Source organism: Polyodon spathula, chromosome 10, assembly GCF_017654505.1.
Source record: "Polyodon spathula isolate WHYD16114869_AA chromosome 10, ASM1765450v1, whole genome shotgun sequence".
In the NCBI taxonomy this organism is placed as follows: domain Eukaryota; kingdom Metazoa; phylum Chordata; class Actinopteri; order Acipenseriformes; family Polyodontidae; genus Polyodon; species Polyodon spathula.
Genome location: NC_054543.1, coordinates 25,441,643 through 25,468,053, shown reverse-complemented (window position 1 = coordinate 25,468,053; position 26,411 = coordinate 25,441,643). Strand labels below are relative to the sequence as shown.

Genomic DNA, 26,411 nt, shown 5'->3' with positions numbered 1-26,411 from the left:
ATAGACAGAGGCACACATAAATTGTCAGATGTTTGATTTTCACAACCTTGGTACACAAATTATTTTTACATCACTTTTTGGATCAATTGAATGGACACCCATATCTCCAAATGAGGCTTACTTTAGTTGGAGAGACATGTTTAACTTGCACTAAATTGACTGATGGAATTAATTTTATATCATTCATGTGTGATACATTCATTCATTTCTGAAAAGGAAATGATGATGCCACTGATTCCAAGCACTAGACCCAAGACCCTTTTGTAAGTTGACCCCCTTTCCTCTCAGATTACCAAAAGGCTTTACTACTTTCCCAGAAGACAGAACAATGGAATACAGTAATTGGTTCCCTGCACTTACACTGACTTCAGGAGACAAATACTGCTCGGAGACCTTTTGCTTAGCAATCAAGTAAAATGGATCTGGTATCCAGTTAGTTACTTGATGTGGAGCAGCAGCCAATATGTTCCATCGGTTTCTCCTTCTCAACTGACCCTCTGTGCCCTGGAAGATTGGATAATTGCTGTTTGAGATAGGCGTCGACATTACAAGCATTATCGAGCCTGACATCTCTATACGCTTCCCAGCACAGAGCTAATGCTTCCCATCATATTGCATTTTGTCAAAGATGACAGTGAGGCAGGGAAAACTGAAGTGGTTTTGGTTGTTTTCTTTAGTCTGAGTAATATTTCTTTATTCTCCTTTTCTTTAAGTGTTTGAAAAGGGGCAAATATTAAACACCTATCTGTCACCATGTGTCCAAAGGTAAAAGCACGTTCCCTAAAATGAATAACATAATTTTAATTGTACTATGAACAGCTTAGTTGCAGGTTGGAGAAATCCGTTTTTTGTTCAAAGTATGGTATGTATATATGTATGCATAGTATGTATGTATGATTAAAAATAGAAAACACATGTACACATTTTAGCAAGAAGTGCCTGTTGGCACTATATTAAAGTACGCATTTTCTTTCAGAAATAAAATAATTTCAGCTAAACTGATCAGAACAAAAATTGAACTTCTTGTAAGTTTTTTTTTTTAGCTTTGTATTGTTAAAACTGTTTTATTATTCCCAGTACACGTTTTTTCACTTGCTTCAGAATATTGCCTTTGGCACTTTGTTTTATAATATAACACCCCTGTGCTGTGTGTCATTCATATGACAGATGTATTTGTTATGAAAATGACCTCTTTCTGTAATATATAAGCAGCCTTCTCATTTCCAGCCGGCTAAATTGCTGTCTAATTTTCCAGAGGAGCCGCCTAAAATAGTTATTTCAAAAAGAAAACTTTTTACAGTGCTCATATGTTCCAGTGAATAGTATTCAAAATATTTATTTTCTTCCAGTAAAATAGCGGCAATTTCCACAATGCATTAAGTATGTAAGTTGAGTAAAACATTTCTTCTCTGAGGGCATTTCATTCCCTTTCAATTCGAAGATGGCCACCAAAACATTAGAGTTTTATCATTTAAAACCTAAAAACAAGAATTCCTATCTACATCAATTACACAGTTCCCTTTCAATTCGAAGATGGCCACCAAACATCGTTATGGGATACACTCCTGCCTATTGGTAGGTGTCACTGAGCTCTTACTATCAAAGCTTCTGATAGGCCCTCTCCCCTCGGTGACCCCTTCGGTCCTGCCTCCCGAGGGTTCGTAACCGTCACCCAGGGGAGACTCGCTCTCTTTCGCTTCTCACGATTGGTATGGTAAGACCTCTCTGTGTTGCATTGAGCCTTTTTCTTCTAAAAAGTGCTGCGTAAGCTATTGCTAGTTCTCCTGTACTTCGTACTGAAAGATGGCCTTCTCCACTTTTCCCGGAATCAGTAGTTTTAAATATGTAGCTTTTTTATTCTGTTTCTAACTATCAGTACCTGCTCGCTCCGCGTCTCAGACTGCTTCTGTCTGTCTGTCTTAGTATGGCAAGTATTATTGTTAAGAATTGTGTGTTTTTTACCCCTTCTTGCTTCAGAGACTGCTGTTACTTCACAGGGCTGTGCTTGGCTTGTCCTCGTTGTTGAGTTAGCCCACAAGCTGTCTGCAGGTCGCAGGTTGGGCCTTGTTTTGATTGTAGCTTCGCATCCCTGTGCTTGCACAGAGGACTAGCAACAGCGCGGCTGCGCAGAGGACTAGCCATAGCGTGGCTGCTTCAGCCAGGCCAGCCGTATTCTCCTCACCGAGGCTTCCCTCGCTGTTGAGTTGAGACGAATGCAGGCTGCACAGGCCTTCACCTCTGATGTAACTATTATGATCCTGTCCCATGCCTGTCATTTTGCAGTTTCTGCAAGATAGGCAGAGGCTGGTAGATCACCTTCCACACTGAAGGTTCACCTAGCAGCTATTTCTGCTTGCCATGCGTCAGTCGTAAGGGTCACTCTGAGCCCGGGCTTCCGCCCTTCCCGCCTGAGGCTTCGGCGCGCATTCCGCCTAAGCGGAGTAGGCTCCTACGTTCTTCCAGCTGGTGAGGGAGGCCAGCCGCCCTGTCATCCTAGGCAAGGCTCCCCCGTTGACTCAGTGTGCCCGGGCGCGCATTTTCCGACTACCCGGTTTCTCCGAGGCACTCGGCGATGGCTCCCTCCTAGGAGGGCTACTCTCCCCGAATGATTGAGATTGTACTGGAGGCTCTCACGCAGGCCCTGTTTGAGCCTATATACTCCATTCAGTTGAAGCACCTGAAGACAGCCTTTCTCTTGGCTATCACCTCTGCAAGGCAGGTTAATGAGCTGTCTGTGCATAGCTCCTGCATGCATATTTGGGGTGATGGTATCAGAGTGTTACTGCCTGCAAACCCTGCTTTTCTCCCCAAGGTGGTTATAGCCTTCCACATGAATCAGTTTGTGGAACTGGAGTCCTTTCATCCTCCAACGTTTGCTAAGGAGGAGGATAAGAAGTTGAACCTTCTCTGCTCGGTACGGGCATTGAGATGTTATGTGGATAGGACGAGAGCGCTGCGTCAATCTGACCAGCTATTCATCTGCCATGGAACACAGACCCTTGGATAGCCCCTTTCGAAGCAGCGACTGTTGCATTGGATTGCGGACACAGTCTCGACTGCGTATGATGGTGCTGGCTTACCCCCACCTGGACGGGTTGCCGCACATTCCACGAGAGGTGTGGCTACGTCATGGGCCCTCTTTCAAGGTCCCTCCATGGCAGAGATTTGTGATGAGGCTAGCTGGGCTACCCCACATACTTTTTCTAGTTTCTATCGCCTGAATGGTAATAATCATTTGCTGTGAAACTGTGGTAAATAATATTTTTGACAATTTATAAACAAAATGCAGATAAAAAGTACACACACACACACACACACACACACACGAACAAGATCACATGTACAAATATGCATAAACACATACTGTGATTATCTATCTATGTTTAAATAGGCACGGTAGTTAAGATGACTAATTAGGATCCAAAATGGAAAATTACCTATATGGTAACAGGGTCCTGGGAGACAGTCAACATGGTTTTAGAAAAGGGAGATCGTGTCTAACTAACTTGCTTGATTTTTTGAGGATGCAACATCGATAACTGATAATTGCAAAGCATATGACATGGTTTATTTAGATTTCCAGAAAGCTTTTGACAAAGTCCTGCACAAAAGATTCATTCTCAAACTGAACGCAGTAGGGATTCAAGCATTAGGGAGTGGTTAACATGTAGAAAACAGAAAGTACTGATCAGAGGAAAAACCTCAGAATGGAGTGTGGTAACCAGTGGTGTACCACAGGGATCAGTATTAGGTCCTCTGCTATTCCTAATCTACATTAGTGATTTAGATTCTGGTATAGTAAGCAAACTTGTTACATTTGCAGACGACACAAAAATAGGAGGAATGGCAAACACTGTTGCAGCAGCAAAGGTCATTCAAAATGATCTAGACAACATTAAAAACTGGGCAGACACATGGCAAATGACATTTAATAGAGAAAAGTGTAAGGTACATAAGAACATAAGAACATAAGAAAGTTTACAAACGAGAGGAGGCCATTCGGCCCATCTTGCTCGTTTGGTTGTTAGTAGCTTATTGATCCCAAAATCTCATCAAGCAGCTTCTTGAAGGATCCCAGGGTGTCAGCTTCAACAACATTACTGGGGAGTTGATTCCAGACCCTCACAATTCTCTGTGTAAAAAAGTGTCTCCTATTTTCTGTTCTGAATGCCCCTTTTTCTAAACTCCATTTGTGACCCCTGGTCCTTGTTTCTTTTTTCAGGCTGAAAAAGTCCCTTGCGTCAACACTGTCAATACCTTTTAGAATTTTGAATGCTTGAATTAGGTCGCCACGTAGTCTTCTTTGTTCAAGACTGAACAGATTCAATTCTTTTAGCCTGTCTGCATATGACATGCCTTTTAAGCCCGGAATAATTCTGGTCGCTCTTCTTTGCACTCTTTCTAGAGCAGCAATATCTTTTTTATAGCGAGGTGACCAGAACTGCACACAATATTCAAGATGAGGTCTTACAAGTGCATTGTACAGTTTTAACATTACTTCCCTTGATTTAAATTCAACACTTTTCACAATGTATCCGAGCATCTTGTTAGCCTTTTTTATAGCTTCCCCACATTGCCTAGATGAAGACATTTCTGAGTCAACAAAAACTCCTAGGTCTTTTTCATAGATTCCTTCTCCAATTTCAATATCTCCCATATGATATTTATAATGTACATTTTTATTTCCTGCGTGCAGTACCTTACACTTTTCTCTATTAAATGTCATTTGCCATGTGTCTGCCCAGTTCTGAATCTTGTCTAGATCATTTTGAATGACCTTTGCTGCTGCAACAGTGTTTGCCACTCCTCCTACTTTTGTGTCATCTGCAAATTTAACAAGTTTGCTTACTATACCAGAATCTAAATCATTAATGTAGATTAGGAATAGCAGAGGACCTAATACTGATCCCTGTGGTACACCGCTGGTTACCACACTCCATTCTGAGGTTTTTCCTCTAATCAGTACTTTCTGTTTTCTACATGTTAACCACTCCCTAATCCATGTACATGTGTTTCCTTGAATCCCAACTGCGTTCAGTTTGAGAATTAATCTTTTGTGCGGGACTTTGTCAAAAGCTTTCTGGAAATCTAAATAAACCATGTCATATGCTTTGCAATTATCCATTATGGATGTTGCATCCTCAAAAAAATCAAGCAAGTTAGTTAGGCACGATCTCCCTTTCCTAAAACCATGTTGACTGTCTCCCAGTACCCTGTTACCATATAGGTAATTTTCCATTTTGGATCTTATTATAGTTTCCATAAGTTTGCATATAATAGAAGTCAGGCTTACTGGTCTGTAGTTACCTGGTTCAGTTTTGTTTCCCTTTTTGTGGATCGGTATTACGTTTGCAATTTTCCAGTCTGTCGGTACCACCCCTGTGTCAAGAGACTGCTGCATGATCTTGGTTAGCGGTTTGTAAATTACTTCTTTCATTTCTTTGAGTACTACTGGGAGGATCTCATCCGGCCCAGGGGATTTGTTTATTTTAAGAGCTCCTAGTCCCTTTAACACTTCTGCCTCAGTTATGCTAAAGTTATTTAAAACTGGATAGGAACTGGATGACATGTGGGGCATGTTGTCAGTATCTTCCTTTGTAAAAACTTGTGAAAAGTAATCATTTAACATATTTGCTATTTTTTTTTCTTCATCTACGATTTTGCCATTTGTATCTCTTAAACATTTAATCTCCTCTTTGAATGTTCTCTTGCTGTTGTAATATTGGAAAAACATTTTGGAATTGGTTTTAGCTCCCTTAGCAATGTTCATTTCTATTTCTCTCTTGGCCTTTCTAACTTCCTTTTTGACTTGCGTTTGCAGTTCTGTGTACTCTTTCTGCGTACTTTCTTTTTGGTCCTTTTTTAATGCTCTGTAAAGTGCCTTTTTTCGCTGAATATTTTTTTTAATTGATCTATTAAACCATTTTGGCAATTTAGTTTTACATTTAGATTTGTCTACTTTAGGGATGTAATTGTTTTGCGCCTCTAGTACTACATTTTTGAAGAACAACCATCCTTCTTCTGTGGGTGTTTTCTCTATTTTACTCCAATCTACTTCTGTTAGTCTCTGTTTCATACCTTCATAGTTTGCTTTTCTAAAATTGTAAACCTTAGCTTTAGTCTTTACTTTTGAGGATTTTAAAAAACACTTCAAATGAGACCATGTTGTGGTCTGAGTTTGCCAGTGGTTCTCTGACCTCTGTTTTAGTTATTCTATCTTCGTTATTTGAAAAGACTAAATCAAGGCATGCCTCCCCTCTAGTGGGTGCCTTCACAAATTGTGTTAGGAAGCAGTCATTTGTCATTTCCACCATTTCTATTTCATCCTTCGTGCTACCCACCGGGTTTTCCCATTTTATTTGGGGGAAGTTGAAATCCCCCATTAGTATGGCTTCTCCTTTGCTACACACATTTCTAATGTCATTGTATAACAGATTATTGTGCTCACCGTCTGAATCTGGCGGTCTATAGCATGCTCCTATTATTATGCCTTTTGAATTTTTGTCTGTTATTCTGACCCATATTGATTCGGTTTTATTTTCTTTGTCCAGGTTTAACACCTGGGCTTCAAGACTGTTTCTTATGTATAGCGCTACCCCTCCTCCTCTTCTGTCCTGCCTGTCTTTCCTATACAGTGTATACCCACAAATATTATATTCGTCCCCATCACTCTCAGATAACCACGTTTCTGTAACACCTATCACATCATAGTTACCTGTTAGTGCAGTAGCTTCAAGTTCTAGAATTTTGTTTCTGATACTTCTAGCATTTAGATAAATACATTTAATGGTTGTCTTACCTGAGTTGTTGTTCTTGTTTTGATGCGGTCTCCCTTCTGTTTTTTTGTTGATTTCTCCCCCCTTCCTTTCTAGTTTAAATGCTTCCGAACCTGCTCGAGGATCTTTTCTCCAAGTAGACTAGTTCCCTTGTTATTTAAATGCAGTCCATCCCGTCTATACAGATAGTCCTCGTTGTAGAATGTGGTCCAATGATCAAGATAGGTGAAGCCTTCCCGTGTGCACCACGTCTTCAGCCATTCGTTTTGATTAATTATTTCCAGCTGTCCATATGGTCCTTTGCAAGGTGCGGGTAGTATACCAGAAAATACCACAGTTTTGGTTTTCTCTTTTAATTTCCTTCCTAGCTCTCTGAATTTGTTTTGCAGGGATTTTGGTCTGTCTCTTCCAATGTTGTTTGTACCGATGTGGACGACTACTACCGGGTCGTCTCCTGTTCGTTCTAGGAGCCTGTCCACGTTTTCAGTGATGTGCTTGACCGAGGCTCCCGGAAGGCAGCACACTGTTGTAGTAAGGGGGTCCAAACTGCGAACTGAACTTGCTGTGTTTCTCAATATGGAGTCCCCAACAATCATGACCTCCCTTCTTTTTACTGTCTTGTCACCACTGTCAATAGGGTCCTGGATGTTGTTCCTTTCATTCTCTTGTTGTTGGTTCTGCTCATCACAATTCTGAAGTGACTCAAATCTGTTGGTTGTTTTGATTTCTGGTGGTTGTGTTTGACGAAGTTTCTTTTTTTCCCTGCTTCTGCCTACCTGAACCCAGCTGTTCTGACCTTCTATCTCCCTGGTGGCTTTCAGTCTGTTAGGGGTGATGCAGACTTCCATGAATTGTGGGTGCGCCAGTTCCTCAAGATCCTGTTGCTGTCTCACTTCTTCCAGCTCCATTTCTAGCATGCTTACTAGTTTATGCAAATCCTGGATCGCGCGGCACTTTACGCACACTTGGTTTAGCTCCGCTGGGTTTTCTCGGATTTCCCACATCAAGCAGGTGTCACAGATTACAGGCTTGAAGACCATGTTGAGGGTTTTTTTTTTTTGAAGTTTAGTTTCTTCTGCAGCTGTCAACCTGCTTTCAAACTGCTTCGAAACTGCTCTGTACTTTTCCACGCTGTACTTCTCCCACTCGCTGTCGCTTCCACTCGCTGTCGCTGGGAAGACTGCCTCGTTTAACTGCGTTGTTCTGCTGTGCTGTCGGCTCCTCCCCTCGCCCGTGTCTCAAAACGGCGCTGAATTTGAATCAGCTGCTCCGAGTTTCAGCTTGTTTGTTATCAGAAAAACACACGCGGCTGTGTTTCCCCAATGTCCTCTGTTTTCTGCTTAAAGCTATTCAAGATGCAATTTCTCCTTTCTGCTTCGAAACTGCTCTGTACTTTTCCACGCTGTACTTCTCCCACTCGCTGTCGCTTCCACTCGCTGTCGCTCCTGCATGCAGGAAATAAAATGTACATTATAAATATCATATGGGAGATACTGAAATTGGAGAAGGAATCTATGACAAAGACCTAGGAGTTTTTGTCGACTCAGAAATGTCTTCATCTAGACAATGTGGGGAAGCTATAAAAAAGGCTAACAAGATGCTCGGATACATTGTGAAAAGTGTTGAATTTAAATCAAGGGAAGTAATGTTAAAACTGTACAATGCACTAGTAAGACCTCATCTTCAATATTGTGTTCAGTTCTGGTCACCTCGCTATAAAAAAGATATTGCTGCTCTAGAAAGAGTGCAAAGAAGAGCGACCAGAATTATTCTGGGCTTAAAAGGCATGTTATATGCAGACAGGCTAAAATAATTGAATCTGTTCAGTCTTGAACAAAAAAGAATAAGCGGCGACCTAATTCAAACATTCAAAATTCTAAAAGGTATTGGCAATGTCGACCCAAGGGACCTTTTCAACCTGAAAAAAGAAACAAGGACCAGGGAAGATTAGACAAATGGAGATTAGACAAAGGCATTCAGAACAGAAAATAGAAGGCACTTTTTTACACAGAGAATCATGAGGGTCTGGAATCAACTCCCCAGTAATGTTGTTGAAGCTGACACCCTGGGATCCTTCAAGAAGCTGCTTGATGAGATTTTGGGATCAATAAGCTACTAACAACCAAACGAGCAAGATGGGCCGAATGGCCTCCTCTCGTTTGTAAACTTTCTTATGTTCTTATGACTAAAGACAAAGGTTAGTTATTTGTAGAAGATTATCTAAATTCCTTTTTAAGAAGTTCAAATCAAATAGAAATGTATGTCCAAACTTATGTACAGTACAAATATCTTCTTCCTCCTCCTCTTCTGTTGATGTCACACTTTCCATGCCTTCCCCAAACACAGCCACATTTTCTTTGTATATTATGCAAGAGCAGCAGTGGGGGTAGGGAGGTTATTTTCTTGCTAAATGGAATGCTATAAAGAATTTTTTTTTTTTTTTACCCGGGAAAGAGATCTAATGCTTGGGTATAGATTCGCTGGTCTGGCACTGTCTATATTGTGTGTCAAAAAAAGCGAAGCAACGCGACATGATGCGCTGGTGCAAACATAAATACACTGTATAAAAATGTAGGCATTAATTAATGGGTTAACTCTGCGTTTGCTTTTACTTTGAAACTTTTTACTCCTACGCACTCACCAGCTGTATAGTTGGCTCATTGCTCTGAGTGAGAAGTGTAAAGGAATATCCCCAAGAAAGTATCTTGAGGGCATCAGATGGTTCGAGGGCATTAGTCATTTACTCCCACCTTTCACATCCAAAGCTCGGCAACTCTAGCTTAGCCACACTGTCGCTAACCCAACCCCAACCCTAAACCTAAGCAACCCCTGCCCTAAAACCCAACCTCAAACCCAATACATAACCTTAAACCTAACCATTAAGAATCCTCTGATGCCCTCAGGACACTTTCTAGGGGATATTCCTGTGTGCTGCATCTGAGTGCTTCTCTGGGCGACATGTTCTGGAAAAATTATGCTAAACAATATTAGATTGAAAGTCTTAAATAGAGTGTATAGAATCTATGTTAATAACTTGTACCCTTGTCCAGGGTACTACATAAACATTAATGTGATTTCTACAGTACATAGTCATACTTTAATTTAACACAAATTAAAGCACCAGGCAAAAAGAGAAGCGGCTCCAGATTTCCTATAATACCTCATGCTAATCTCCTAAAGAAGAGTTATGTCAGTTTGTGTTAATCTGTATTAATAAAATAAATACGAAATATCCAAATATTTATGATAAAATATGATAAATATGATATATATTGTGATGTATTCTGACCTCTTCAGCCGGAGTCCGTGTTGTTCTTTCAAACAGGTGTCTGTCTCTTTAATTATTACACGATACAATGGAAGTGCTCTTTAAACACCGTGGCGTACGTTTATTAGCAAAGTGATATTTCAAACAAACAAAAACACAAAACAAAACCTAGCCCTTCTTTAGGCGCTAACTAAACTGGTTAACAGTAGTGCTATCTAATGCAGGACAGGGTAAGCCTGTTGTCCTGCTTAAATTAATTCCATAAATCACCTAATCCAAATCACATTCAAGCACTTCTTTGTCAGAACCCGTACCTTTGTTTCTTTAATAGAAAACTCTTTCTTTGTCCGACACACCTTTCCACTGTTCAGTTTCTTTCCTCTCTCTCCACTTCAACCCTCCCTCCTGAACACACCAACTGAAACCTTTTTAACCCCAACTTGATCACTCGCATCTGATCAGCATTTGCCCATTAACTATACAATTAAGCAACTGTTACATTTGTCATCATACAATGTGTGTGGCTATCCCCAGGGTCCTAAAGCCTCCAAATTGACGTTTGGTACATACACATCATCACAATATATATATATATATATATATATATATATATAATATATATATAATATATTTATATATATATATAGATTAAAAATTCTTTAAATAATACTATTTACTGTACATATCGTATTAATGTTCACAGAAACTGCAACAGAAACGCCCTTCTGAAAACTGTAAAATCAAGTGTTCAAAATCGCAGTTCTCACAAGTGCATTTTTTAAAATGTATTTATTTATTAATGTACTTGCGCATTCTTGGAGCCTGTAGTTAATGAGAAACAGTGACATGGGAAAGTCTGTATACTCAGAATCTTGGAAGACTTTAAATAAATAAAGGACTGGTTGATTCCATGAATATTTTTTGAAACTTAATGCGTCTTGTTTTTGTTTTTTTTGTTTTTTCGTATAAAATGCAAAAGAAAAAAATGGAATACATGAAAAATAGAAAACAAAATACAGCTTAAGGCTTACCTTTTCTGTATTCAAATTTACTACCAGCTAATACAACTTCTTATCTTATGTCTTTAATTTAGAAATTGCTTCACATTTTTCTCTTCTATCTCACTTTGTATTATCTATAGAATGTGACACTGTTTCACTGATGTCTGTTCCTGTCTTTCACCATATTTTTCTGTGTGTAATAAATTATTCTAAAACCAGATGGAGTTTGCTTCAATGTGATTTGCTTACTTTGAGATTTATTGTGTGATAAGACACATTTGTGGCTTTAAAATTCCAATATGAATAATGTTGTAATTACTTTTCATAGACACATATAAGTAACTTTTACTTGCACTTTAAATCTTGATGCCTAAAATCATTAAAAAAAATATAATAAAGTTATACACTTATTTTGGTCCCTATTACGGCACATATTTAGGCCAGGATATGCAGTTTAGACTCCTGCAAAACCCTGCAATTTGTTTTCGGTTGGGGGGTGTTGCACCCGCACTAGGGGATGACCCCGTACCTAGGGTTTCTAGCCTACTTTTAATGAAAATGAAAAGACTCTATAACAGCCTCCTGTATTCATTTGCAGTCACAACAGGCAAGCCTTGATTAGCAGGTGCTGTGCTTCTGTGCTTCTGTGTCCATATCTTGTGAACTTATGGCCATTCTAGAGAACCATTCAAACACTGAGCAGACTTCTCATGTTGACAGAGTTATATGACAGGAGTTTCTAATATAGTATCCAAACTCAATATGGTATTTTTTTGATATATTTGTTGACTGCTATTCAAAACTGTTACAGTTGTGGTTACTTTCTCATACAGCACATTTCTATACTGATACAGTATGCTAAAAAGAAAATACAATTTTAAATTGACACACGTCGATATAAATAATCAGAAGGCAGGCATTCCACAGATGGTAAGTAGAGAGACAGTTTAAATTTAAATCTGAGTCCTGAAATGGTCTTGATTGCTGGTGAGCTGACTGTGTAAAGGTCATTGGCTTGTGTGAGAGCATTGAGAGTTCAAAGCACATCCTGACCTTACTATGAAATGCCAGAGTTACTCATTATGAATCGTTTACTTGTAACTCTTTACTTCAAAAATACAGTGGGCCCAATTCACAGATACTGGTATTCTTTTCATCCTTGTTTTATTTCCAATAAGCATTGCTTCCGATTCACAAAAGCTGGTACCACCAAATAATCAGACTTAAAATCTCTTCTTGAGAATAAATAAGCATGATCAGATTTAACACTACAGTGTTATAATGATCTAATTGCTATATGTTTCAATGTTATTTTCTTTGTATAATGTCAAGTTAATGTTAAGGAAAACCATGTGAAGTTCCATATGCCACTACCAAACTATATGTTAAAGCCTTGCTTATCACACAAACATAGGAAAACATATAAGAAAGGAGACCATTTGGCCCATCAACACTTGTTTGGTTTCTAGTAGCTAAATTGATCTCAAAACTTTGTCTAGTCTCAAACTTTCTATATGATCTCAACTGATTTAGCATCAGCATCACTGGTAAATTTTCAATCACATCATACAGGGTGATTGATGTGGTAAACTTACTTCCTATCTTCCACTGTTTCGGGTGCTGGTTTTTATCGCTGTTACATGCATTATTATCTGTGAGGTGTACTTCATCAGCAGAATAAATCGGTTCCTTACTGTAACATCAACAAAGAAATAAATACTGTACCCTCAGCTCATTCTCTGTAGCTAGCTGGCATCCATTTTTTATTTGCAGCTGTGCTATGTATGTATGGGCCGGTCTGTCAGGCACATTTCTTAGGGACTTAGCGAAAAACAAAACTGCAGCGTATTATACAACATATAGAATATATTATATATATATATATCTATATATATATATATATATATATATATATATATATATATATATATATATATATACATATACACACACACACACCCATACACACATATAGAATATATACAATATAATGTCAAAAAGGGATGTTAAACTGTGCAGATGTACATATAACCCCCTGCATGCTATTCTCATGGAGGTAACACATTTGGACTTGCGCTCCACGTGACAATTGTGGGATAAGCAGCTGGGTGGTTAAGCCCTAGTCAATTAAAGCCAACTTTAAGCCACTCTTTCAATTATTTCAAATTTTGTTTAGAAAGGTTTGTTTATATTTCATTTGTTCTTTGTATCTCCAGGGTAATGTCACCTTCTCCTGCTCAGACCCTCAGATGGTTCCTGTGACGTTCCTCAGCTCCACCAGTAGCTACCTGCTGTTGCCGGTCGCTTCCCAAGCGGACGGCCTTACGCTTCGCTTCCAGTTCCGCACCTGGAACCGGGACGGGCTCCTGCTCTCGGCACAGCTTTTACATGAGCCGGAGCGCTTACTGCTCTACCTCAGCAACGGAAAAATGAACTTTGCCCACCAGAAATCCCTGCTGGAGAAAACAGAAATGACAACAGGTACATAACCCCATCCAACAATCTAAAATATTTTGCAATGCCACCCTTGTTTTAAATGTGATGATTTTAGTGCTAGTAAAAGTTATTGTTTGATAGATAAACAACACTGCTGATTGCAGTCTGACCTGTACCTAATATCAGGCTGGGTCACTGTTTGCCCGGTTATAAGCTTCATCGCATAGACTCCTCACGGTTCTAGAGGGTGTTTAGAGGGGATATGTTAATTCATTCAGTTATTATTTGCACAGTTTGTTCAGAGAGGAAGGCAGAGGATAGTGATGACAAATATGTTGTTTGTCCCTGACATGCTCAATTGCAGTAAGATCGAGGAATTGTCATGGACCCTAATTCAGTCAAGCTCAAACTATTTGCTCAAAATTCTGGCACATTGGATGGGTGCATTATTACCTTGAATTTAGCCATCAGCATCAGGGTACAAATGTAACATTGTTGGGTGTTGTGACAGGATGGCTAGGAGGACAGAGACTCGGAGACAGTAAAACTGCAGTTAAAGTGCTGCTGCGCTGTTTTAATCAACAAAAATAAATCGAAAAATCAAACAAAACACTGCTCACAGAGTCAAAAATAAAAGGTCAAACAAAAACTGTTTTAAAATAAATTATCACAAAATTAAATAAAATGTATTAAAACAGATACATTTTTATTTAACCTAATCCTGAACTTATTAAACCTAATCTGTTAGCACCAGATGGTAAGAACAGAGAGGAGCACCTCAGATCACGCAGTGCTATACCCATCTTCCTAATCTCAGTGACAGGCTCTTGGTTCTTGGTTTTCAGGTCATGGTCTCAATGATGGGCTGTGGCACACTGTGAGCCTCAGCACTCGAGGACTGCAAGTCTCCCTTACATTGGACAACAATGCCACCTCCACCATGGAGGCCAACATGCAGATCCACTCTGGAGACAACTATTTCTTTGGAGGTATGGCTTCTGTGGAAGGGGCCTGCCAGTTCCACATAGAGCTGGAATCATAATTTGTTTCTGGGTTTTTATGGAGATAATATGGTTGTCAACTTTGAAATACAAGCCTATAAACAACACCCCTTAAACTTGTTTATATTGAACAGCCAAATGTTCATGCAGTTCTCATAAAAGCACTAAATAATGAATGTGCTTTTTTATTGACATTAACAGTGATGGATTGGCAGATAGATGGGATGCCAGAATTTATATAAAGAGATCAAGATATATGGATATTTAAAGCTGAGCTTAAGAGTTGCGTTCACTCTCTCTAGGGGTATTTAGCTGTGTAGAAAATCAATGAGAAGGAAAAAGGAGATAGTCAGTGTAACACCCTGCTATATGCATCCCTGACAGTAGTACTGTAAATAAAAGCTGCATCTCCTTTTTGGTCATGATGGACAAGACAGCTGATTTGTCAGACTTTGATAAATGGTTAAAATCAGGAGCTTGGTAGAAAGGGGCTTCTGCGATTCTTCTTCAATTGCAAACAATTTTTAAACAACTTAACAAAATTGTTAAGGCTCTACATTGAACCGTTTCTGTTCATAACTAGTATGTAGGAAAATTGTATGCATGGCATAAATGTAGTATTTTGCAGTCTTAAAACAAATGCATGGTGACTAAATAAATTTAGTAGACTACTATCAAGTTTAATATGAATAGAAGTAATTGCATCCCTCGGTTTATAGGATTTAGCACACAAAACCCGAGGAAATGTAATATGCTGGAAAATGGACTGAATAGCAATTACTCTAATGCATGACTGTAATTATGCCTGCCAGTTAATCTGATTTTTACATAGTAGGTTCAGCTTGTGCTTTTACATTGCCAGCAGCTAACAAGACTGCCACCAGTCAGAAATATACATGCAGGTAGATTAAAGCCGGTGTAGAAATATGTTAACTCTTTTATATTTAAATAACAGTTTTCAATATTACAATGACTGCTTTGAAACTTAATTTGCTAGTAAAATGATAATTCATTTAATAAAAGGAGTTGAGTAGATTCCTGTTTAACAAGTGTTTAATACAGGGGTCTCAGAGTTGTTCATCTGGTTAAGACAACAACATCTGCAGGGTGAGTCATGCAGTCAGGGAAGCGTGGGTTTGCTTCCAGCTTGTGCAGAGTTGACGTTCTTTGCTTTATATTTCACAGGAAGCGTTGCATTGGAATTGGTTCTCCTGCTGGTTAGATAGGTAAAATCATTGGGTACTGTTTCTACTTACCTCTCTAGCAGAGTCTAGTGGGCAACCACCCTGGCAGCTTTAAGCAGACATCTTCAGATCCCTTAAATAAAGAGGGAATTGGTTTGGGGAGCAGAGGATCCACACTGACATTCAGTTGGCACAAAGTGTTCCATAGAAGCAACCATAACCATTTTGTTCATTCATTTTGTTAACAATTTAACATGATCAACATCGAACAATAGCTTGTTACCAACTTGTGATAAAGAGAATGAAAGACAAACCCATCTTGTAACAAACTATTTTGTCACCCAGATATAAGATTGACTACTTTTAGATTTAAGTCTCTATTTAAGTCTCTGATGCAACTATCAATACACAGGAACCCAATTTCCTCTTGACTCAGTGGACTTCATTAAAAAAAAAATTCTCTCGAAGGTAATGATGAGGCTCCAATCTTATAATTTCTCTCGAACCCAGGCCTCTAGGGATACAATGCATTTGAAAACTTTGAGCAATCCAACAACCTGGATATTTAACAGTTAATTATTGGTTTATATCCCTTCCCAGGATGCCCTTCTACCGTGAACAACTTTGGCTGCAAAAACCCAACGCTCGCTTTCCAAGGCTGCATGCGTCTCATATTCATCAACAACCAGCCAGTGAATCTTATCCAAGTGCAGCAAGGCCTGCTTGGGAATCACAGTGACCTGATAATTGACCTTTGTGGCATCAGAGACAGGTAATACAATATCTATAATATATGGGATTTTATGATGAAGAAGTGGGTTCTAGCTAGTTGAAGAAATTGAGGCTTTTTTTACCAGCTTATGGACTTCAGAAAGAGAGTGGTTAACTAATCTCAGTCTTATTCCATTCACGAGAAGACTTATTTGTATGTGTACTCATGCTTTGTAAAGACACAGTTCAGATCCTCCAATAAAGACATCAACCTAACTAAAAGAAAAAGACACCTACCTTGATTTAATCAATAATTACTTTATAAGGTCTATATATAAACTTAATTTGATTTCAACATCATTTATACTAAATGTATATGCTGCTGTAGCCAGGTTTAATGGTGTCATCATAAGAGTATTGCCATCTGTAAACACAAGCGTGAGCCACTAGGCTCCAGAGTCAATGCTTATTTACCATATACAATACTGTCATCTGTAAAAGGCAATCTATTTGATTATTTATCCTTCATATACAACACTTTCCTAGTGCAGAATTCACAGTACAAGTTAAATTATGTGCTTTGTGTTATCTCAAACATTGCATTGAGCTCTCTACACTGAATCTGCTTGCTCTTATCTTCATATTGGATTTAGTTTGTTGTCTCCATGATACCTAGAAATGAGTTCCCATAAGTACTGCTTTTTAGCTAATTGAGATTCACAGCACTGAGGTATTATGAATTAACTCCACAAAGCAGTGGTTAGATCTTTTCCAAGGTATATCAAGTGTCAGTAACAAGCATACAAACTTAGACAATTAGTGGAAACAAAGTTAAAACAAAGTTACCTAAATGGTATCTGACACTGTAGCTTTAACTCAGGATTATACTACAAGAGGAATGTTGCTTCCATTTTGGACCCCCTCACTACAACAGTGTGATGCCTTCCAGGAGCCTCTGTCAAGCACATCACTGAGAATGTGGTCAGGCTCCTAGAACGAACAGGAGACGACCCGGTAGTAGTCGTCCACATCGGTACAAACAACATTGGAAGAGACAGACCAAAATCCCTGCAAAACAAATTCAGAGAGCTAGGAAGGAAATTAAAAAAGAAGACCAAAACTATGGTATTTTCTGGTATACTACCGGCAAAGGACCATATGGACAGCTGGAAATAATTAATCTAAACGCATGGCTGAAGACGTGATGCACATGGGAAGGCTTCACCTATCTTGATCATTGGACCACATTCTACAACGAGGACTATCTGTATGGATGGGACGGACTGCACTTAAATAAAAAGGGAACCAAAGAAATAAGGACCAGGGGTCACAAATGGAGGTTAGACAAAGGGGCATTCAGAACAGAAAATAGGAGGCATTTTTTTACACAGAGAATTGTGAGGGTCTGGAATCAACTCCCCAGTAATGTTGTTGAAGCTGACACCCTGGGATCCTTCAAGAAGCTGCTTGATGAGATTCTGGGATCAATAAGCTACTAACAACCAAACAAGCAAGACAGGCCGAATGGCCTCCTCTAGTTTGTAAACTTTCTTATGTTCTTATGTTCTTATTCTCTTCTTTTAGGCAGAACAGTCAGGTTGTCTGATGAGTTAACTTCCCTACTCTGCCCATAGCAAGTTGATGCACTATAATCTTGGGATGTTGGAATATTGGACATGATTAACTTCCTTAAAACAAACAAACAAACAAGGTAGAACACTGGCCAGAAAAGGAAATACAGTTTAAAATCAGTTTGAGTTCAGTATTGAAGTAATATTTTACTATGCATAAGAGGAATCCCGGCAATTAATGAAGATAAAATAAAAGGTCATTATTTGTGTAGTATCTTGGAATTCCTAAACCATACAGATGAGCATTCAGCTTGAATTTTTTTTTAATACAACTGTAATCCTAGCCAGGTAGCTTATAAGTGTGAAATCGTGACCTTTAACTGTTAAAGTAAATAATAAAGTATGAATATACAAATAATTGAACGCATCTCTTAAATCAGGTAATTAAAATGTGTATTGTGGTCATAGTCATCATGCTAATAAAGACAACATTCTAATTAGACCTAAGAAACCATTAACTGCAGAGAACATGACACCATTTTTGCAGGAGGAGCTGAGGGCTGTTGATTCCACACTGCAGCTTGCCGAGTTTTTGTATTTTGTATAACTCTTCACTTACCAACGCTGTTGATTCAGTGACTCCCAAAGTGGATTTGTCCTAAGCGCCTGCCCCCGTAAACTCTGGTTCACACAAAGCCTGGTTATTTTTAAAAAACAAGTATGCTCAGCTGAGCGCCATTGGAATAAAACAAAATCTATTACCTGATGAAATCGCTCTCAAATTGACAGGAAACAATACCACTAAAACAATCTATGAGGCTAAGATATCCTATCTAGTGACTAGGATCCACCAAGCAGGTTCTCAGTAACTCAGCGGGAACTTGTTATGCCTTTCTTTCATTTTTTGCCAGCAAAATACAAGATCTTAGAATGTTCATTTCCAACACCTCTGTTCAAGCCCCCTTTGGTTTTCAGGAGAGAGCTCCACAGTTTCACACTCTGCACGAGTTCACAGCAAACCTTATTAAAATGAAGCCTACTTTCTGTGACAATGACCCGTGTCCTTCAGTACCGGTGAAACAGAGCTGTTCAATTCTTGGGCTTATTCTGCAAAAAATCATTAATCAATAATTTTCTCAGGGCTCCTTCCCTCAGAACTTGAAACTTGCATCAGTTTCCCCATTGTTCAGGAAAGCTAATCTGGACCATAATGCTTTTAATAATTATCGACCGTTATGAAATCTTCCATTTTTAGGTAAACTCATTGAAAAAACATGCTTCTCAGCAGCTGCAAGAACATTTGTGCTCCTGTGGACTCCTTTACACTAATCAGTCTGGATTCCGACCCTTCCACAGTACTGAGACAGCTAACTTGTGTGCTGTAGATGAGTTACTTAGTGTGGTAGATAAAGGGAGTTTGGTCATTTTAATCCTGTTAGACCTCTCAGTGGCCTTTGACACATTAGACCATGGTCTTTTATTGCAGAGGGTAAAGTAGGATATTGGTATCTGCGGGACACTTGACTGGATCAGGTCATTTCTGACTGTTCCCAAAAAATAGCTACGGGTCCCTATTCCTCTTCAGCCAGGCCAGTAACGTGTGGAGTCCCACAGTGTTCTGTATTATCTCCCCTACTGTTTAATATCAATGTTAAGCACCTGTATGCCAATGATACTCAGCTATATCTTGAAATTCGGAATGAGCAGGTCTAGCAATTGTTTGGAACTTAACCCTGACAAAACAGAATACTTGCTGGTTGGGTCAGAGGCTTAACTTGATGATCTGAGGTATATGGCATCGTTGTTAACTGTCAATGGAACTTTTCCCCAATTTAGTGAATAGGACTAAGACTCTGGGTCTAGTGTTGGACAATTATCTGTCATTTCTGCCTCAGATAAAACAAGTAGACAAAACTGTTCCAGCTACTGACAATCAAAAAGATTAAACCATTTCTCTCTGACAGAGACTGTGCTACTGTTCTGAATGCTGTCGTAACATCGTGTCACGACTATGGCAATGCCCTGTATGTGGGTCTGCCTCGGTGTCGAACCAGACTGCTCCAGGGCATTCAGAATGCCTCAGCTCAAATCTTCTTTTAGGAAGAAACTAAAAACATTATTTCACAAGTTATGCTAATTCAATCGGGAGAACATATTCTCAAATGTTTTGATACTGATACTTTATGCTGTGTGCTGTGTTTTGTATATGTATGCGTGCTGTGTTTTTTTTTTTTTATTTCTTATGTATATTCATGTCCTGTACAGTGCTTTGAAACCACCTGTGGTCTGTAGCGCTATATTAAAAATAAATAAATAAATAAAATGTAACCATTAATGAAAATAAGAGTTATAAAGAAAAGTAATACGTTTTCCAATGTGGAGAGTAACATATGTATACCCTCTCAGCCAATTGGAAAGTAGGATTTATTTTCATTGTAACTTGAATAATTGTAGATGACTCCTGAACAATCAGGAAAAAAAGAAATGGCAGCCACTTAAATTGCACAATTGAGATAATATATTTATAAAAAAAAGTAAATCTGTAAATACTAAGGGGTAGGTGTACTAAAGTGTTGCACATGTCGCAATAGTCGCAAACCAATTTCAAATGAGTCAGAAGTCTTGGGTGAAATGTACTAAGCAAGCACAATGCTATTTGAGTCTTTTTAGGGAATGCTTTGCGGCAGCAGTTCCTGTTTGCGGTTCAAGCATAGATGAATATTTAATTCTTGGCGTTCCTGCATAAATTTGCCTAAAGGGGGCGGAGATAGTGCAAATGAGGGTTCTCAAATATTATACTGAGATGTTGCAGGCAGCTGTGACACTTTTAATTGCATAAATAAAATCATAAAATGTAAAATTGGTTACACATTAGTAAGAAATCCACTATGCGTTGCATTTTTAAATATGCATTGTGAAACTGTCACTTGAGAAGAGTGCTACCCCTTCATTGGCACTTTCACAATGCATTGCCAAAATTCCTTATGCATAGTGTCAATGTGTTTAGGCCCCAATGACTTGCCATATAATGCTTTGATTCAACGCGTTGGCACATAGACAGTGTACAGCTTTTAAATCACATGGTACTTTATAACCTTGCCCACAATCCGTTGTGGAATTTCAGCCACAGCCAATCCCAACTGATTTATAGGGCTGCATAATAAATGTTCAAAATACCTACTTGCTCACAAAGTAAGAAGATTGACTTTATAACCGTTCGTATTTATAATTCTTATTCAAACAAGTCATGTTAAGGTTTTGTTTATGTATTTTTTTAATACAATGAAAATGTTTACATTATGGTGTCTTGCATGGTGTTTTATTTATAACTATTATTTTTAATAACATTGAATATATTTTTGTATGAAATGTAATTAGTAATGTAGCAGGGTTGCTCTCGTCACTTTAAATAGGCATGTTTGAGTTAATTATTGTATTATGTTCACTTTTTATTGAATGTTTTTTTTTTTTTTGGATCACTTAAGCACGTTTATTTTGGCACATTATTTTCTGTTGGTTAATGCTCTCCTGTTCGCAGTAAATTGATTGATTTTGGAGAAGCTGAGCACCTTGTATAAATGTTCCTGATTTCATGGTTCCAGAGATTGACATGTTCAGTGTGATGTGAACCTAGGTTTGTTTGAAGTGGAGGCTAAACACGCTGCCAGTATTAACAACTCGACCCTGATTCGGCGGGTGGTTGGAGAAGAAAAATGAAACAAAAAAGAGCCGAATTTAAGGGTGAAACCCTGCCTGCACTTTTGGCTTCATTCTTTCGGTTGTGTTTTGACACAATTTTAGTATTTTAAAAAGCATTAAAGTGCTGGAGATGAGAACTGTGACAGGGTCTTACTCGTGTCACGTGTGTGGGTAGCTGTTGATTAAGCATACAGAGCAACACAATGGAGGTGGAGTTGAAAACGCCAGCACAGGTGTGCAGGATTTATTCACAACAAACAGAAAGAAAGTAAATAAAGGTGGTCATTTGACGTGTCAACTGTGTCTGACCAGCCGGACAGATTCAGTATATGCTGGTCAATAGCACAGCCAACACACACACCCATATATATATATATATGAACAAAATAAACACCTAACTCTTAACAAACAATAAACAGTGGTGATCGGCGTCTTACCTTTTCTGTAGACAGATATTCACATCATCTCACCTTTTTGTTTCATGTTTAATGCTATTTATTTTTAACTTTTTACAAACAGTTTGATTTTTCCCTGTTTCAAAAACAGCGCTGCTTCCTGGTTTTGGCCCACACTGCGCGCACCCTGCGTTGTTCTTTTAAATGTTTTTTCCATTCTGGGCTTAAAGACACAGGCTCAATTTTGGCCTGTTACACTTCCCTTCCCCTATGAAGACACTTTGTAGCTAAAAGTTTAAAACCTAAAGAATTCTTCTTCATCTGAGTCATATTCAAACATCTTTCATAAATTGGTTTCTTCCTCTTCTTAGGAAGAAAGCAAATACGGTTTTAAGTTTGATACATGGTTTACTCCAAGACTTTCTCCAGTTTTCTCATCCACAGCTGCGTGGTTAACTGGGCCAAGGATTTTAACAATCCGGCAAGGTCCTCTCCATTGTGGTGCTAGCTTAGCAGAGAATTGTTTTAGCTTTGACGATAAAGGATAAGTCCTCACCCAAACTCTGTCCCTAAATACATATTTAATACTTCTGGTTTTATTATAATAGTGTTCTTGCTTTCTTTTTGCTTGTTGCTTCTGTTTTTGTGCTTTTTGTCTCATCACAGCTATCCGTAAGGTCAACTCATCTTGGCTTGAAGGCCTATTGTCCTTTGCTTCTTCCCACACTACCAGGTCCAAGGGTCCTTTCAGGTTTCTTCCAACATTTAACTCTGCTGGGCTGTAGCCTGTAGTTTCTTGATTCAGAGTATTCAGAGCAAATCAGAATTTTGATAAGTACTTATCCCAAGTATTGTGTTTTCCATTCACATAGGAAGAAATAATGCTTTTCAGTGTCCTGTACACATGCTCAGTCCAATTTGTCTGAGGGTAATATGTTGAAGTGAATTTATTGATTATCCCCCATTGCTGACATATTTGCTGCATCAGTTTAGAGACAAATTATGATCCATTGTCTGACAGGATATATTTTGGCACACCCCACCTAGTAAAAATGTTGTTTATCAGTATGGGAACAATTTTACTAGCAGAGGCCAAAAGGAGTGGAAATAATTTTACCTACTTTGAATGGTAATCAACAATTACTAGCAGGTAACAAAACCCCTTTGAGCTTCTTGGAAATGGTCACATAATATCTGTTCCCAACATTTCCCAGGGTTTGGTAACTTGTACAGGTTGCTAGAATCCAGCAGGACGAGTGTTCTCAGGCTTATGCTGTTGGCAAATTTTGCAGTTTTGCACATATTTAGTCACACCCTTACCCATTCTTGGCCAATAAGCAACATCTTGAATACCTGCAGAACATCATATCTCAGAAATAAGGTGACTCACCGTCTTCTGGTGCAATCATACCCTTTCATACATCAGTTTGTCATATATACGTTTGGTGTCTTCATCATCTTGCTGGGCCTTCCAGATCACATCCTCATCAAGGTAAATTGGCTGAAAAGAGTCTTCCTCTTCATCTTCACTTACACCACCTGGCTGTATTACCAACACAGTTGACATTGGATTTGAAGATTCAATCCTAGACATTGCATCTGGGGCTTCATGCAGGCCTCCTTTTCTGTACTTAACAATGAAAACAAATTCTTGTAAATGAGTGCCCATCTGGTTAGCTTAGAATTTGGCTTTGGATGTTTAAACACCCACAGTAAAGCAGCATATCTGTTACAACAGAAAAATGCCTTCCTTCCAAGTATGGTCTCTATTTCTCCAGGGCCCAAATAACTGCAAGGCATTCCTTCTCTGCGGCACTATAGTTCTGTTCAGCCTTATTTTAACTTTCAGCTTGCATAGTCCAGAACATCTTCCTTACCATCAACTGCTCCTTCAGTTAGTATGGCTCCCAAACCGACGCCACTTGCGTCAGTGTACACTGTGAAAGGAAGAGAAAAATCAGGATGTCCAGTGTGTCATTATTAAACATTGTTTTACGGTGTTGAAGGTTTGGTTACAGCCGTCTGTTCAGTTCCATCTAACTTCCTTTTTCTGAAGAGCACTTAACGGCTCAGCAATATTGGAAAAATGGGGTATGTACCTACGATACCATCCAATGAGTCCTAAGAAACGTTGTAGTTGCTTCAAGTTTGTGGGCACCAGGAACTCTTCAACTACACTGGTCTTCTCAAAATCTGCAGTAAGACCTTGACTTGATATTATGTGTCCCAGGTACCTTGTCTGGACCTGACAGAAACTACACTTTTTTAGATTCAAGGTAAGTCCAGCTGTTTGCAGTTTTTCCAGGATAGAAGAAATATCAAGTAGATGTTGTTTCATATTTTTAGAAAAAATAATGATGTTGCCAATGTATACATAGCAGTTTTTCCCTTTTAATTCTGCTAAAGCCGTCTCCATTAATCTTTGGGGCATTCTTAAGCCCAAATGGCATAACTCTAAACTGGTATAACCCTTGTTTGGTTACAAAAGTCATTTTTTGTTTGGAGGCTTGACCCATTTCAATTTGTCAGTACGCTGAGTTTAAATCCAGTGTAGTGAACAATTGTGCTCCTTGTAAGGATTCCAGTAGTTCAGCAACAGTCGGTATTGGGTAAGCATCAGTGACACTTTTGGCATTTAAATGCCTATAGTCCACACATAAACGCTTAGTTCCATTTTTTTTTTTGTAAGACTGTTTATCAGGTGATGCTCTATAAGGTCTTAATTTTGTATGTTTTTCCATACCAGTATTAATTTTATGCTTTACTAAGGAAGTGAGTTCCAGAGTATTTGTGCAAGCATCAGCGAACAATTTAAGAACATCTATTAATTGTTCTCTGTGTTCAACAGGTACAGCTGTATCTTGCCAGTCATTCTTTCCTATGTTTCTCAGCTTATCTTTCCCATAGGTAAGACATTCGCTTTCCTTGAAACATGAGTGTGGCATGCAGAGATACAGGGTTAGAGGGCAGACTTGCCTTGACCCATGACCCCCGAGTTGCATTACCTAGTCAGAAGGGAAACTTCTGATTCTGCCCAGCACTCTTCATATAGTATACTGGCTTTTCCACATCCACCTGTATTCCTGTCATAGCAAGAAAGTCTAAACCAAGCACAAAAGCAAAAGTTAGTTTAGGAATTATTACTTTAACCACTTTTCACCATGTAATCATACCAGAGAAGTTTTACCCAACAATTTAATTTTTGTTCCATTTGCTAGGTACAATGGCTCCTTGTGCCAATCTGTTACATCAGTGTGTATATATTTTTTTTTTCCCAAAGCCATTGCTATATTGTTACAGGTAGGATAAATAATTGGAGTATTATGGGCTCAGTTGCTTTGATATTCACTTTATGTGGGCCTGACCCAGTTTTCATAGTTTCGAGGAGGCGTGTGGGTCGAGAATTCAGACCCCATCCACAGCTTTTCCCTGCAAGAAAGTGGTTGCTACAACACACTTATTTGAGCCCAAGTTGCTTTTTGCATCATGCTTTTAAAAAGCCTCAGGTTTTTTTCTTTCTCCACTCACTAACTTCTACAGAAACATTCCCACCCATCTTGGGTTTTCCTAGTCTCTGATTGTTTGTTAAAATATTTGGAAACAAACATTGGACTCTCATAGGGTCGATGTTTTCCCCCACAGCGCCAACATTGTATATACAGGTCAGGAGATCCAGATTTGGAAAACTTTCGTTTTTCTGTTCGGCACTGACCTGTGTTTTCCTCTGTGCATTTGTTTTCCTGTATTCCAACTGAGCTTTATGATCAGCTTCCAACTGGCTTCCCAAATGCCCAATCTCATCTACACTTTTAATATGTTCAAGTAGATGACTGGTCAAGAAAGGATTAGCTTGTTTGATAATTAATTTCACTATTTTCTCCTCAGTTATGGTAGGTTTCCACCTTTTACACAGAGGCTGAAAAGAAAATACAAAGTCTTGTATTGATTAAGTATGTTTATACTTTCTTGTACATACTCTCTCTGCTAACTTATCCTCATAGTCCTCAGAAAGAAATGCTCTCAGAAATTGTGTCTCATAATCCTCCAAATTTTTTATCTGATGCTGAACAATTTCCCACCAGTCTCGTGCAACATCATGCGAACATTTCTTAACGTAGCCACATTCTCAATATCAGTTAAAGGCTGCAATGCAAGAACATTTTTACATTTAACTAAGTACTGTATAGGATTCTGCTCATCCTAGGCTCTACCTATGTAGGAAAAGAAAATTTGATTGGTGGCCGTTTTGACCTTACTACCGCATCAGGTATTGGAGAACTTGTTTCAGGCTCAGCTACATCAACAGCAGTAGCAAAGTCTGGCCTTTAATATTAACAACAGTCCCCATTTTTTTCTTTAAGGTAACTTA

At 38.8% G+C, this 26,411-nt stretch overlaps 1 protein-coding gene across 1 annotated transcript in view; it reads left to right on the top strand.

The window, feature by feature from the left end:
• The window catches only part of LOC121321430 (contactin-associated protein-like 5), a 354,495-nt gene that overhangs the window by 187,810 nt on the left and 140,274 nt on the right, over window positions 1-26,411 (top strand). Inside the window, exons 8-10 of the mRNA XM_041260374.1 lie at window positions 13,262-13,526; window positions 14,327-14,470; window positions 16,267-16,438. Coding sequence (XP_041116308.1) covers window positions 13,262-13,526; window positions 14,327-14,470; window positions 16,267-16,438 — 581 coding nt within the window. The remainder of the gene's footprint in view (window positions 1-13,261; window positions 13,527-14,326; window positions 14,471-16,266; window positions 16,439-26,411) is intronic.